This window comes from Numida meleagris, chromosome 2 (genome assembly GCF_002078875.1).
Source record: "Numida meleagris isolate 19003 breed g44 Domestic line chromosome 2, NumMel1.0, whole genome shotgun sequence".
Taxonomy (NCBI): Eukaryota; Metazoa; Chordata; class Aves; order Galliformes; family Numididae; genus Numida; species Numida meleagris.
Window position 1 is genome coordinate 95648052 of NC_034410.1, and position 16194 is coordinate 95664245.

Consider the following 16194-nt stretch of genomic DNA (forward strand, 5'->3'; position numbering starts at 1 on the left):
TATTTCTGTTCAAAGCCCTAAATGGGCTCAGATGGCCTTATCTCAAAGGCTGCCTCTCATCTCTGTGGCAGCTTCATCCACTGAAATAAAAGTACTGAAGCACAGGTTTGGTCTCTGCTTTGTGACATACTTGGGTCCTAGAAATAATTTAACGTTTTGTAGTCTTCAGAAGAAAGCTGAACTACTGCTTTGTTTTGTTTTTAAGCAAGTGTCCATCCTACAATTACAGTGTAAAACTGCTCCTAATAAGTTCAACTCTTTCCAAATAAGCAGCTTAGCTTCAAAGCTGTGGCAGGGGATAGATGGGAAAACCATTTACTGCTGCAAGTAATGGTGCTTCTGCATGTATGTATGCCTGTGCTCTCATGCATGTGTACTCTGTATGCACACATTTTGAAAGACTATTAAAGTGGACTGTGCACGTATAATGTATGATGCTACTTCTACACATATACATGATTTAAAAAAAGCCACAAAACTCACAACAAAAGCCACCATCACCGATGTACCGAGGCTGTAAATTCAGGCATTCACAAGCTGAGAATGCTTTTGGAAAAACAGTTTGCTTTTGCTTGAAAAAGAGACCTGATATCTGAAACTAAAATTAGACATCTAACAATGCCTGTTGGTCTGGGGACAGGAGAGGGAAGGAAAAAAAGACAGAGCCAAGCCTTTAATTACTAACACAAACTTTCTGTTTTCCTTTGCTCTCTGCTGGTATCAGATACCCGGGAGACACTAATGCTTTCTCTTCTTTCTCTAACTGCGTTGCTGTGAAGCCCACTTGTGTTCAAGTTACAACCAGCTCAAGATACCTGACCTTGACAGCCCAAAGTCCTGCAGAACAGGTGTAGGCCACCTGAGATTGCATCTCACAGGCTGGGCATTGTGGAATAGCCACAATTGGCTGCTTGTACAGTGGGTTTGTACATCAATGCTGCTTTGTGAGTCAAGTCCTCATTAGAGTCCTGTATTGCTTCTTGTAGCGTAGCTCCAGCCTGGCTAACTTTTCAAGGTGATGTTGGACAAATGCTGACCAGCTCAGAAGTTATCTCCCTTTTGAAATAAATACTTGTTTGAGAGGGATCTCTCTGGCAAAGATCTGTGTGATAAAGTGGCTTAGAATACCACATCCACTTGTGTTCCTAGTACCATTTGTTTCAGAGACCATGGATCAAAATTAATTACTGTGTTTTCAGGTGTATAGCACACTGGTGATGGCTTTTTTCTTTTTTTTTTTTCTTTCCACCACAGATACAACAGCACAGTTTCATGTGTATCTGGGTGGCTGTATAAAGCGTTTTTCCTAACTCCCCATTCCCCTTCCTTCCCCCTGATTCTGATCCCTCAGAAGCTCCTTTACTCTCATTTGTCTCTTATACCTCCATATGTGCAGGTTTTCTGAAAAGATGCATTACCTGAGAGTTTGTTTTCCATTACAGGTATCTCTTGTCTTGTAAGTGTTCATTAGATTGAGGGACTCAAACTCTAGAACAAAGACAGAAAGACTTCTTTTACACCTGAGGAATGTTTTGATCAGGAGTATTTTTGCTCTACTGTTTGCTTTAATCAAGCATGTAATTTCTGCTCAGTCTTTCTCAGGTCTTTTTGCGTGCCTCCTTTTCTTCCTTTTTAAGGTTATGAATGTTATGATTTCACTTTGCAGGGGCAAAACAATACTTTTTGGAGAATTTAACTTGAGTCTCTGATTGGCTTTCCTTGAGAAGCTCTTGTTCTGCCAATAGTTGCTTGGAAAGTGTCAAGTAATTTAAACTTGGAGAGGAAAGAGGACTAGGTTTGGTGCATGCAGAGAATCCAGAATCCATCTGGCCTTCCTGAATCCTTTATTTTAGCTATTAAAAGATGCAGACACCTTCTAGTTGTAGAGGTGGCCAAGCCATGGTGAATTCTTTCTCCTGCCTCTCTTCCGTTTCACAGTTTTATGCACGGTGGAACTCAGCAGAGAGGAGATGGCTGTGTTGCATGCAAGATACTACACAGGTGAAAAGAATCCTGTACGGGGAGGGTGTGGCTTGGGAGATGGTAATTACAGTATTTTAATTATTCCTGGGGTGTTGTAAGCATTTAGCCTGTAACTAACCTTAATTCCTCTATATTTCATTATCTGTAATCTGATTGAAATTGGACCTGCAGAAAGCAATGTAGATGTCCTAAAAGGAGACAAATAGATTGCTGAAGAAGACTTCTGTATACGCCTTTAAAAACAAAACAAACAAACAAACCCAAAACACATTTGTTGCTAATGTTAAACTTCCCTTTTGTTTTTATTTTTGTTTGTTTTTTACTTAAGTCGAAGTATCCATTGCGAAGTCTGCATATGATTTCCTTTGAATGGTGCAATATAGGTATACCTGTATGATTTCAGCTTTTAATATGCAAAACTCCAACTTATGTTTCAGTTGTGTTACATTACAGTGGTTGTTACATTCCTTTGGTAATTCTACATTGGTGGTAATTGCTTTCAGTTTCACAACATTGTAGCAGCAAGAAAGTATACTGATGTTAGAGGAGGAAAAATGGGCTATTTTGTTTGGAAAGTCTAAATTACTGTCATCTCTTTTTTTTAAAGGAACTCTAGTTCCTCTGCTTGTTCTAGTGCATGGAAGGTATTTTTTAATGATGTTAAGAGGAATGTGGTTGGTCAGTTGTCTGTTCCAGTAGGGTTAACAAGCCTATCTTACTTGAAAACTGAAATGCAGCAATACCTTTAGTGACTGCGCCTGAATTATCCAAGCACGTGCTGCCTTAGTTTGGCAACCTGCGGTAAGCTTGAGACATCAGCCATGTTGTAGCATAGTGCATTCTAGTCGCAGGATGGGAAATAAATGCAGAAACAAGAGTGAATTTATTTTTCACATTTATTTTCTAAAGCTAGTGAGCGCTTAGTTCTTAATGATTTACTGAAGAGCAAATGCTTAGTACAGGTCTAGATTTTCTTAGTGATGATTAGTACAGTAGCACAAAAATGGGGCCTGAACTAGAAACAGCAGAAATGTGGGCCCTCAATAATGAATGCTGCAGAAATTGTAAATGCTCATAGCAGAATTGGTAGGTCTGGTAGTTGTTGCAGGTTTCCTTTCCTAGGTTTAATGGCTATTGTTCCTTACAAAACAGTGACAAATGATCTGTTGAGAACACCTTAATATTAACTTTTTTTTTTTTAAGTTTGGAAAAGAGCAAAATGGAAGTTTTACAGTTAAGATGAAGTGCAGTTTGGAGGAAGGATCTGTAAAACAGTCCAGGAAAAATCTGGCTGTAGTCAAATGACCAGTAAGGGAGATTTGGGCAAATAACATGTATTCTCTAAAAGTATTAAGTCTTGCCTTCAGCTGAAAATTTTTCAGAAATTCTTATAGTCTGAATTTGTGATGGCTGCTAGCCATCCTACCTAGATTTCATGTAGTGTTCCCATAAGAGCACCAACTACTGAAGCATCTGCACACTGGAGAAAGTTTATCTCTGAAGGCATGCCTTCTTCTGAACAGTAACTCACAGTTCTAGGTGTACTTTCTGCAGAGAGGAAAAAAATATTTTTCTCTTGAAATTGTTTTGTACAAGTTTCTAGGTTACCATGTGCTATTAAGGCATTTGTACATAGTTCTGTAGATTGGCCAATTCCTGGAAAATATGTTCTTGCTTGGGGCTGTGTTGAAAATGATTATAAACATTATTCATTACCTCATCCTGACCATCTAAAAATAGAGCGCTTTCTGGGACAGAGCGAAGTTCAATTTCTTCTGGTAGAATACTCTTCATTAGCTTAATTAGATAAGGGGAATGGGCATGAAAGGTTGTGTTTCCAGTCAGCCTGTTCCTTTGCACCTGAGCTTTGTAGAATGTCAGGTATTTCTTGTAAAGAACACCTTTAAGTATAATGGAAAAATCCTTACAAATTTGATTTTAAGGGTTTTAAGAATTAAGGTTTTTTTTTTTTTATTAAATCAAATGGGAAAATGGGAAAAAATGCTTTTGGAGTATTTCGCTCTACTTTGAGAACTCTTTCACATTATTAGAATTATATTACTAATAAATATTAGCTTAAAATAATCTTATTATTCAAATTAAGATTTTTGTTTGTCACGCTTTTGATTGGCTTGATTAATCTTTGATTAATTTTAATTTAATTTTTAAATAACCCAAACTCTTTCTTTTTAATCTCCGCTATAGAAGGCAGGGTTTCCTAGCTTTTCCCACTTGCAACTTGGTCTCTACTAAGAAGTATTAGGTAAAACACAATGTTCTTAGATTGGAGGTTAGGGAAGACAGTCTATTGTGAAAATGCAGAAATACTGTCAGAGAAATGTTTATGTTTACACCAAGCCATATTTTATTTAAATATATGAAAAAGTTACAGCACAGTCATGCTACCACTCCTTGTGACAGATCATCTTATCTCTTCCAGTTGAAATAGATGTTTCTTTATCTGTAAATATAGCTCTGAGGTTTCTGCAGTGCTGTGCTGTCTCTTGGCCTGAAGCCATGACTGATGGATGGTGCCGCAGAGCAGAGCGGCCCTTCCCACTCCAGCTTGTGCCAGCCCCTGCCTGGGCTCCCCTCCGGCCCCCGGAGCACAGGACTCTGGTCAGCCTGGCTGGAGAGGTCATCTGGCTGTTCTTCCCTCTGGCTCTCTTTCTTTTTTTTCTTTTTCTTCTTCTTTTCCTAAGCTGGTCAGGAAATCACAGAATCACAGAATTGCAGAGGTTGGAAGGGACCTCAAGGGGTCATTGAGTCCAACCCCCCTGCTAAAGCAGGTACCCTACAGTACACACGTAGGCGTCCAGATGTGTCTTGAATATCTCCAGAGAAGGAGACTCCACAGTCTTCCTGGGCAGCCTGTTCCAGTGCTTTGTCACCCTTACCGTAAAGAAGTTCTTCTGCATGTTAGCACAGAACTTCCTATGTTCCAGTTTTAGGCCATTACTCCTTGTCCTGTCGCTATGCACCACCAAGAAGAGCCTGGCCGAATCCACTTGCCTCTCACCTCCTTTAGATATTAATAAACATTTACCAGATCCTCTCTCAGTCTTCTTTTCCTGAGGCTGAACAGACCCAGGTTACTCAGCCTTTCCTTATAGGGGAGAAGCTCCATTCCCTTAATGATCTTTGTGGGTCTCCACTGGACTCCTCCTAGGAGATCCCAGAGCTGGACACTGTATTCTAAATGTGGCCTCACAAGGGCAGAGTAGAGGGGGAAGGTCACCTGACTTATTTCAGCAGTTTTCTGATATGGGCAACTGGACTGCCACACAAACACCATAGTGTCAGGGTATGTGGAGAAATGAGGACGACACACTTGCACACAGAGCTAGAGAAGTATAGTTATACTGTAAAACCAGTGTTCTCTGCAGTGGTGTCAGTTCTTTTTGTCTGTGATACTCACAAAAAACCCACCTCCTCCCCAAGTAAGATAGGAAGACTCATCAACATAACTGGCCAATGGAGAAAAGTAGTCCATGCAAAAGGGTTAATGAGGTGAAAATAATACCAAATTCTGCCATCACTCTGGGCTCTAGGCTTCACTGATATAAATTGTTCACTGGTATTTGAAATACTGAGCGTTTAGTTCCCTGGAGGTAGCTGAGCAGATGCTCTTTCAAATTGATTTCATTGATCTTTAACTCCTTCAAGGGTGTTGACTAGTATACACATTTAATTAAAAAAATTCAGGCTTATGTTTGTAATACTACAATGATGTTCTTTCATTCTTAAATATCTTAAACATTTGGGGGGCTACAACATATAAACAATGAAAAAAATGTTCTCGGATTCAATAAAATGGCTGTCTCTCTGAGTTAAGGAGATTACTCTTGATTGACCTCTTTCTCTGCTAGGCTGGAATGTTTTCACCTTTTAAGAGCTGTAGTTCCTATGAAACTCCAGCAAAATTCAGTGTTCCTTCTATAATGGGCCTCTGACAGGTACATTGCTTTTCTCCTCCACCCAGGAAAATGATTTAATTTAGGGAATGAGTTAAAGAAACAACCTTTTTAAATTTTGTTTTTGTCTGAAGAAATTCTTAGGCAGTTTCTATTTGAGTGTGAACTGTCATGCTGTGTCTATTACAAAAGCTATTCCTGAAAGGAATGATCAAATTTATAGAATGTTAAAATCTTAAAAATAAAATAATTTGAGTTTCTTACGTAAATTAAGGACCAAAATTTAAGGCATCATCTGCAATCTTTAAAAATATGTATGTTGCCATTCTTCCTCTTTCTTAAACTTCAAGACATTCATTTTCTAGGAAGAGTAGATTGGTAGATATAATTACATTAGTATGACGAGATGAAGGTTAAGAATTTATTTCCTGTAAAATTTAGAATAATCTGATAGTCTACTTTTAGTAGCTATTTTCTCTGGCTACCTGTGCTATTTACATTTAAATCAATTACTCTTACATCTTGCTTTGTATTCTTGAAGAAAAGCAGTTTTGTGTGCTGCACTGCACCCAGCTGATATGCCTAACCATTAGCCTCAGGCTTGTACTTTTCTTTATTTTTCCTTTGCCTATTTTATAGGGAACAAAAGTCGTAGAGAAAACAGGATGATTAGAGGGGCTTCCAGCTGAGTTTAAGTCTTTGTGTGATGTGCAGAAATATAATTTAGACTTGCACAGCACTTCTCATCCAAAGCATTCAAAATGGGTCAATATCCTCATATAACAGGGCTGAAACTGCTGTAGGAAAGGGGAAATGCTTAGTGTGAGGTCTCACAAGAAACAAGTATTTAGGAAAATCCCACGTGACCTTTGGTCCCATACATTTCTTACATTTGAAATTGTCTCCAATACTGGATGAAAGATGTATTGCCTTCTTTGTGTTAGGAAAACTACACTCTGACTTAGAGGTGCTAAGACAAAATTATAAACTCAGAATTCTAGTTGATTTTTTACAAAAGAACACATAATGTTTTCAGAATCAGAAAACTCACTACAGTACAAACAACACCTTAACATTCATTTTCCAGTAGGGTTCCCATTCTGTCACTGAAGGGATGATTACATGGATAGAAAAGACAGGGTAATATTGCAGCATGATTTTCATTTCCAAGACATGAGAGATCTATGGGGGTTTCTACTCCCAGGAAACTTTGAGGAGTTTGTTGTGAATCTTTGATCCAGAGTTGAATTGTATAGGGCTGTATTAGAGCTGTCCTATAAGGGTGGTGCTAGAGGTATCATAAATCACTCTGCCTTGGTGTTCCCCCTTCTCTTTGCTACCATGTTACCTCTTATGTGCACCTTTGTATATCTGTCTCTTGGCTAAGAATGGGGCTTTTCCTTTGGCTAAGAATGAGAGAGTGGCAGCACATGCCTTCATAAGCACTGGGCACAGGAGAGACTTGGGTAGCTCTTATAGGCCTAATTTGGAGGGACACTCGGCACCCTTAAGCAACACAAAATGCACTCAATAGGCAGAATTTGTCTATCATTTTGGGAGCAGTAAGGCTAGTTAATTGGAATGCATATAACCTATCTTAAAAAAAAACAAAACACTTTTTTGTTGTTGTTTTTATTGTTTCAGAGTACCTAGACAGTGTACGTAGATGTGTTTTTGTATTAACCCCTCTCTACCAGTGGTTAGGTATTTAGTAACTTGGCTGCTATCTAAGCAGCTAAATGAATTATGTAGATAATATCTCTACTTCATTAGAAAGCCAAAGGCTGAGCATTGTAGAAAATCTGGCTGTATGGTATAGGTTTCTGCAAAGAGCTGGAGTTCAGAATGTGTTGGGTTCTAAGTGTTTTTTGTTGCTGCTGTTGTTCTTTGTAATCTGAATGTAAAATGCAGATGGATTTCTGCATTTTAAACTGTATGATTAATTTATCAATAACTTTTAATTGTGGTAGAGGCATGCTTTAATATGGTTTCCTTTTGTGAAGGATTTCACTGTTCAGAATGAACAGTGAAGGAAGCAGTAAACTCTGAATGTGTATGTTATATGCGAGTTTTCTGGGGTTTTACAGTCCAAAGAGCAGGTGCTAAAGTTTTTGCTGAAGCTTGGCTAAAGATTCTGTTTGCTTTATGGTTTAGTGTAAGGCAGCTTCTCGTGCTATCATTGTATATGAATTTCAGACCTATAAAATAATGTCAGGCTTCTATCTTCTTATGAGTAGATAGATATGGCTGAATGCTTACCCATAAGGGGTGCAAGGTAGCTCTGCAGTCTATGGTTGCTATGCAGTAAAAACGAGTATCCCATGGACTTCTTGAAAATTTCTCCTTTTGTCTGCATGAAAAGGACAATCTTTTTAACAGTGCTTATTTGATTTCCCATCAGTATTCATCACCAGCAGCATTAAATTTGTTTTGTGTATATTTATCATGTATGCTGCTCACTGCAAAGCAGAAAGGTATGTCATCCCTCTTTTGTGGCACATGACTTTAAAAAGGACATGTTAACATTGTTATGTGTGGTCTTGGTTCGTAAAATGGTTGAGTTCAAGCTAAGGAAATCTTAAAATTGCAACAATTTGGCTGATGAGAATTCAGGAATCAAAATGACATATTTTCTGAAATGGGAAAAGATGGATTTTAGGAAAGCTGCAGTTAAATCAAGATAGCTGTCAGATGCTTCATCTGTCTCTGTTAAGTTCATCATATACAAAATGCTTGAAATGCACACTTAAGTCTGACAACTATAGTGAAAGCAGCCTGGCTTTTGTGAAGTCTGTTGAGAGACTCTGATGAGAAGCTTAGAAGACATACATGCTAATGTAAGGTTTTAATTAATCTAGAATTTGTATTTGAAAGAATAGCTTTCATTCTACTGTCATTTTATTTGCTTTGCTTCTGCTATTATTAATTTTGGGGGAAATAGGTGTGAGAAAGTTCGTGAGAAGAAATGGTTTACATTGCAGTTGGTATTTACTCGCTTAATTTTTGGATTAATTAAAGTGGGGCAAAGCCTGTCGCAGACAACTCCAGTGATTGAAATGAAATCTGTGTGGGAAGGCTAAGAAGTTAATACAAATCAAATTGTTGAGTAGATTAGTTGCGCTCTGTAGACATTTTGAATAAAGGTGGCATTGGTTTTGTATTGCTTCATGACTAAAGTAAATTGAACTGAATCAAAGCTACTCCAAGTGTTTTCAAGAGAGGTTATTTTATCATATTGCTCTCATGGCTTGTATTGTAGACTATAGGCAGATATGCAATATCAAGCAGATTTAAACCAGTCACATGTGAGTTCTGAGGATCAGAGCTACTGAACTTGCTTTCCTTCTCTTTATGCCAATTTTGCTTGAGCTAGTCACTTATCTCTCACTAAAAAATCTTTTGCTGTATTTAACCTGATATTCTATTTTAATATGGATAAAGCTTTATTGAACGACTGATAAGAAAAATGGTAATTTCTAGCTCTTACACAGTTGGTTCCTTGGAGTTTCCGTGGCTTGGTTTGGTTTTGCTGGTCAACTTAATTATTTTTTGTTGGCCTACTGAGTTTATCTGATAGATTTCTATTTCTGTGTCAACCTATATAGTTGCTGTTGTTTTTAATGACTAGATATAGTTAAACAACAGCAACAGAAACAAAAACGTGCTTCCTTGGGCCTAATTTTATTTAGTAAATTCAGTTATACTGAAGGATTACATGTCCTGAAGAGAACAGTAATTTATTCAGTTGGATAAATACAATATTAAATGATTCTGGTATACTATCAATTTGAGTTTTATCAGCTTAATACTAGATTCAAACTTTTCTTTAAAAAAAGCTATCTCTTATGTGTAAGAAGCATTGCTCTGAAGAGTAATGGCATATTTGTGACTTTCACAACATGGCTGAGGTGGGAATGGCCCTCTAGATGCCATCTTGTCCAAGCCCCCTGGCTCCAGTAGGGCCATCCAGAGCAGGCTGCCCAGGCCTATGTCCAGGTGCCTTCTGAAGGGTCTCCGAGGAGGGAGATGTTGTATGGTGATAAGGAACTAAGACAGGAGTTTGTGGCAAGGTCTGATTTTGTATCTTTCATGTGTTATGGTCGATGTTTAGCTGAATGTGTGCCAGCAGTGTGCCCAGGTGGCCAAGAAGACCAATGGTGTCCTCGTTTGTGTCAGAAATAGTGTTGCCAGCAGGAGCAGGGAAGTGATCCTCCTTCTGTAATCAGCACTGATAAGGCCGCACCTCAAGTGCTGTGTTCAGTTTTGGGCCTGCCCTTCACTACAAGAAAGACACTGAGGCCCTGGAGCCTCAGCAAAAAAAAAGTCTGAATATCTTCTGAAGCAAAAAGTAAGAAACGAAATCACAGAATCACAGAATAGCAGGGGTTGGAAGGGACCTTAGGAGGTCAATAAGTCCAACCCCCCTGCTAAAGCAGGTTCCCTGCAATGCAAATGAACTGAAATGCGAACTTTTAACTAGATCCAATCTGGTTTAGGTGTATTCAGATTTAGGAGAACTTATCTATCGTATTCAAGGATAGATCGTCTCTAAGATGGCTTTATAATCCGTAAGTCTATCAGTGTACAGTGTGGTTACAGAGATCTACTTGCTGAATCCTTTTTACTATTCGGTGATACAATAAAGAGATTCAGTGGAGGAATTCGTTGTGGACCAACAACACCCGGAAGTTAAATATTCCTATATCTTATGTCTATATCCTTTGGATATGAGTAATTCATCTGATTCACTGCAAACACTCTGAATCCTTGCTGCTCAACTGGAAGTAGTTGAAAGTTTTCACTTTTGTTGTTTGATCATCTGTTGCAAGTTGCTCTAGTTTTGTGAAGGTCATATTTAAGTTTAGTGATGTCCCCAGCTATTAAAACCTGGGTAGTGCTGGCCTGTTCATGCCAAGGAATGCTGTGGTAAAATTGACATTGGTGTACCTGCAGTGTGTGGTAACAGCATTAAGTCTCTGACAACAGCCTACTGAGGTGTACCCTTGAGAGTTATGTAGGACATCTGATGACAAGGTAAATAACCAAAATGTCTACCTGGGTTTATCCTAACCAGGCTGTTTGCACGCCCTTCCTGAAAGTGAGGTCCCTCAGTTACAGAATTAGATGCTGAGGAAACAAGCAAATTCCTTTGCTACCCAGGACAGTGGCAATCAGGGCAGTAGCTTGCTCACCTCTATCTACCTGGAGACAAACAGTTATTTTTATAAGATTTGAATACGCCTATCTTTTGGATTGTATCACAGAATTTTATCATGAAAACTTGTGCATTTCCTAATGTGCAGCAGAAAATTACTCTTGAATTCAGAGGCGTCTATAAATATGTCTGTGCAGCATGTCACAATACCTGTGTGGAACCCCTGGCATGCTGATACGCAGCCAGAAGGAGGATAGGTGGGTTATCTGCAGGTTGTCCCCAGGCTGTCAGCTCTCTTACCATAAGACAGGGTTATTCTCTGTCATAAATATGTTGGAGATCTGCTAGTGAGAAGTGTGAGCATTTAATAACTGTAAATTTTTTAATTAAGAAAAAATAGAATTCATAAAAGCGCAGTAGTAATGAAAATATTATCATTACTAGTTGCTGTGTTTGAGGTCCCCACAGGAAGCTCTAAGTCAGTTGACTCACCTTAGGAGCTGGAGGTTTATGGTGTCTTTAATCCCAATTTAGGGCTACAAAACCCATGTGGTTTTTGGAGGAAGGGAGAACTTGAACTTCAGGGATGGACAGGAATTTGAGCTGAAAAAAAAAGGCCCTTTGCTACTGTAAGTATCAGCCTGTCCTTAGGCTTTGTTGCTTTGTTTGAAAACTGAAGCAAGCCCTAGGAAGGGGATGAAAGCTTAGACAGTGCCCTATTGTGTGTGCAGTGAGTGGGGGGGGAATGGCATGCACATTCTGCCTCTTGCCCAAGTTTCAAAGTCGGAAATATCCATGGTTAGGGGAAGAGGGATTCTTCTCAATTTTATTATTATTATTTTAAAGAAGTGAAATGATTTCACTGTCTCAGACATGTTTTACTCCTATACAGAGGCTGAATATTTGAAGATTTTTAAGATTGTGAAATTGGCAGCATTCATGGGAAGAACAAGACTTATGCCCTATAAAAGACCTGTGAAGTAACAAACCCCTTTCTGAGAGGTGTGCCTTCATGTATTGGAGGAATGTATGCAGAATGGAAAGTTCCATTGGGTGTTTGTTTACGAAAATGAGATGAATGGTTTGGGATTTGTTTTTAGTGTGTGTAAAAGGAACACAAGGACACCATGTGTAAAGTCAATACATTCTGGCAAAGTCTCCTGCAAGTTTATCACAACTAGTTGTAAAATAATAGTATAATACAAGTCCAGGCTGGTGTAGGAACTGAAAGAATACTCACAGTGAGACAAAATTCCCCTTTCCCTAATTATTTAAGCATTAGAGTACAAGTTCAGTCTGTGGGAAATGCTTGGTGTTTGGTGTTGGTTTTTTTTGGTCTGAAGCCATGACTTTCAAAAGAACTTGGGGAAAATGTGTAAAGCAAAACAATGCAAGCTTCCATGTTTATTTTCTTAAGTTATTTAGCCACTGATTGATTTGAGAGATCAGGTCCTTTGCCAAAATTTAAATCAGCCAGGAACAAATGACTTCCAAAACTCGAGGATTTATATTTTTTTAATCCAAATCAAACAGCCTTGTTTATCATTCATACTGACACTTGTTTCAATGGCATGTACATGTTTTGATGTGTTAATGTACAACTCTTTTAGCACTTTGCTAAGTCCCTTATACTTTTCTTCTCCCTCCTATAACGCTGTATTCATGGATGTAAATCAAAACTGTGTCAGCACTTGTTACTTGTTAGGAGCCAGAAGTATTTAGTTCACATTCAATTAACAATCAGTGCAATGCAGAATTATTGACTTCTTTTAAAATAGTTGATGCTTTTTTAACCATAGTGTGTTAGTCCCTGGTTATCCAGGTCAGTAAACCAGATATTTATTGATTTATCCATTCAACCGGGAAAATATTTTCCTTTTTTGCTTGTATTTGATTTATGTTACAGGTACAGGGTCAGTGCTCATGAGTAAGCAATGAGCTGTCTAACTTTGTATATTGTGTTTCTAGTTAAATTGATGTGAAAGGGTTTTTTTTGTGTGTGTTAAGTTGCATTAGTAATTTTGCTCAGGTAAGAAGTTTGGATGGTTCTAGGACTTCTGTTTGATATTCGTATGGCACTTGTGGTTTTACAGGAGCCTTGATTAAACCGGTATTACTCAGTGCAGAATGTTCTCAGTTTTAATGCGAGTCAAAGAAAGTTTCTCAGTTAAGAAGCTCGGTGCTTTTTGTCTCTTGGCACAGTGAACCCGCGATACTGACAGACACTAGATAAATACAGTTTTGATCATGACTTCTAAATAGGGATCTGAAAGACTGAAATCTGGGTCTGAATTGGTGCCGCTTGAGGCTTTCATGTTGTGTCAGCTTTGCATGCATTAGGAAATCTGTTCATGGTACGTAAAAATGCACAAGCTGTATTACTGAACTGCAAGAGCTTCACTGCTGGTACATCAAAGAATACAGCAGCTGTCATCCAGCTTTAGCTGTGGTGCTCCTGAATGCCTTAATCCTGTTCCCAGTGTTCCCAAACAGAAAGAGGCAGGGAGTGTGCACTTTCGTTATACTTCCCCTTCTATTTTTTTTTCCAAGTGTTGGTGTAGCAAAATCCAGAATATGTGTTCTGCAGCCATCACTATATGACACATGACATTATTTTATTTGCATCTAATTTAGCCATTTCAGTCCTCTTCGTGAATGTTAAGCTCTTTCAAATCTAGTTCTTATTAAAATTAGCAATCACTTCCCCTGGGCTTGATCCCAGGTGTTTAAAATATCAAAACAAGTATTCAGTTGTACTTCATTTTCATTTAGGTCTACTTCAGATTGGAAATGACTTGTAATTCTTTTGTTCCTGTTCAGTTGCTGAAGGAATGTATGTTGAGATTGCACTGAGAACCAGAGTTAAACAATACACATCTGAGTACGAATAGAATGTATTTTACTTTATGTCATTTTCATTTGTTGAGATTTTTTATTACAATGCAAGTCTTACAAGGCAGCTATTACAAAATACCTTATCGAAGAGGCAAACCAGATGTGCTGCAAATATAAATTTTAACCTGTTACAGCACTTTTAAACACTTTAACAGCACAGCGTCCAGTCTCCAAAGTGGGTCACAGCAGATGTCTGGGAAGTGTGAGAACAGAGTAAGCATACAGTGATGCTTCCTGGGTGTACTTGGCTGTCTCACTAGCATTTTCCAGCCCAGAAGCTGTTCTTTGAAATAACTAAATCAAGGCAAATTTTTCTTCATTCATTTGCCTAATCACTTTTCTGAACTGTATTTTGGGAATATTTTTGAACGAAGCGCAAACACATTTCAAGAAAATAGTATAGGAAAATTATTCATATTGAATTGAGCCATTACAGTTATTAGAAATAGATTCTAAAAGGGTGTTTTTTATTTATTGGGTTTTATATTTGTTTATTAACCACTTTCTTGCAAAGTTAATTAGCACTACAGAGATCTCAGCAGAGGAAGGAAATATGCATGTGTACAGCTGTTTCACAAAGTTGTCTAATAGGCCGTCCTTTCTATGCCTTTGCTAGCCTCCAGCCACTCAGACAAAAAATTACTTGCAGCGTAAGAACAAATGAGTTGCTAGAGAGTCAAATTTAACATTTTGAGAATCCAAATGTGTAGCCCAATTTACTCAAATGGACTTTGAAAAATCTGCTTTAAAGATGTTGACCGGGATAGTACTGAAAGCCTGATGAGAGAAAATGGCATTTGATGACAAGGTTTGGTATGCTTAGAAATTCTTCTGTTATTAAAGTTGCCCTAGTGCCAACCACTCCTACACTGCTCATTTGTGTGACACACTGGCCATCACAACACACAGGAAAGATCAGAGATTACATGCAATAGCTCCAGTCCTTCTTTCCTTGTCAGACAAGGATCTCCCAGCATCTACCATTACCTTACTGTGGTTTGTTCTTGCAAGCCCATGTCTCCTTCCCTCTCCATTAATACGCCTTTCCAAACTCCTCAGTTTGAAATGTCATCTTGTTACATCTCTGCAGTGCTAGAAGGTTCAGCGTTATTCTTAAGGAAAATAATTGATGCCAAGAAAGGAAATGGGCAGTTAGCATTTTGAGATGTTCGTGGCAATTTGTTGCTAGCTTTCACTGAGTAAGGGATCATTTGTTTGCTCTGCTCTGGACAGAGCACATGAAAGGAAAAATCATGATAATACCTCATTACCATGAAATTCAGGTGTTGATAGCCTCAGTGGAGCATGTGCAGCAGCCAAAGGAGTTCCTGGGGACTGATAGCCCAGTGCTCAGTGAGTTAATACCGGGATGTCCACAGCTGTCTCCAGACATTTCTCAGGTCAGCGAAGAGATGCAGAAACTGAAGGCCAGTTTCCAAGTATTCCAAGGATACTCCATTCGAGGGAGGAAGAAGTGTTAGATCACTCTTTCTTTTCATTTTTTTTTTTCATTTTTTCTTTCCAAGAGAAGAAGATCATATGTATGTGATCTAATCTTACAAAATCTATACTACTGTCTTATGACATTTGTCATTTTAGAAGTAACAAGGGAAAGTAATCTAAAAGAATCCTGCTTTGTTTTTAAATTATGACTTTGAAATAAGAAAGCAGTAGGTATGTGGTGCATTGTGTGCTCTTGCGTGGTATGTGCTATGTTACTGAAGTTCTACTGTAGGTAGTAGATGATCATTTTTCTTTTTAATTTTGATGTCAATTATCCTCTCAGTTGCTATGTTTGTTATGCAAACACCAGAAAGTAGTGTTGAACGGCATTCTGAAATATTTCTTGTTTTCTTTTTTAGGTAATTGAATCCCTAGGGATTATTATATACAAAGCCTTGGACTATGGCTTGAAGGACAATGAAGAGCGGGAATTAAGTCCTCCACTGGAGCAGCTGATAGATCACATGACCAACACCACAGAAACCGATGGGAGTCGAGATGAGGGATACGATGCGCTGGATGAGGGGGTGGAGGATGATGATGATGATGACAAAGAGGAAGTTGAGGCTATTCATTCCTATAAGGATGTCATGAAGGTACAGTAATAGGCAGATTATATGATATCCCACTGGCCTCATCAGTGAGAAAATCAACTGATTTCTGTGTTCTTGTCCAGTTTCATACTAGCTGTATTGTTTTTTGATTTCTGATCTTCCTGCTTGTTCTTTAAAGTTTGCTTGCAAA

The 16194-nt window shown here is 38.5% G+C and overlaps 1 protein-coding gene across 3 annotated transcripts in view; it reads left to right on the forward strand.

Moving 5' to 3' along the window:
• SPIRE1 (spire type actin nucleation factor 1) overlaps positions 1-16194 on the forward strand; it is a 125564-nt gene that overhangs the window by 36465 nt on the left and 72905 nt on the right. For all 3 annotated transcript variants that reach the window (XM_021385583.1, XM_021385582.1, XM_021385584.1), the window contains exon 3: positions 15810-16046. In XM_021385583.1, the coding sequence (XP_021241258.1) occupies positions 15810-16046 (237 nt within the window). The remainder of the gene's footprint in view (positions 1-15809; positions 16047-16194) is intronic.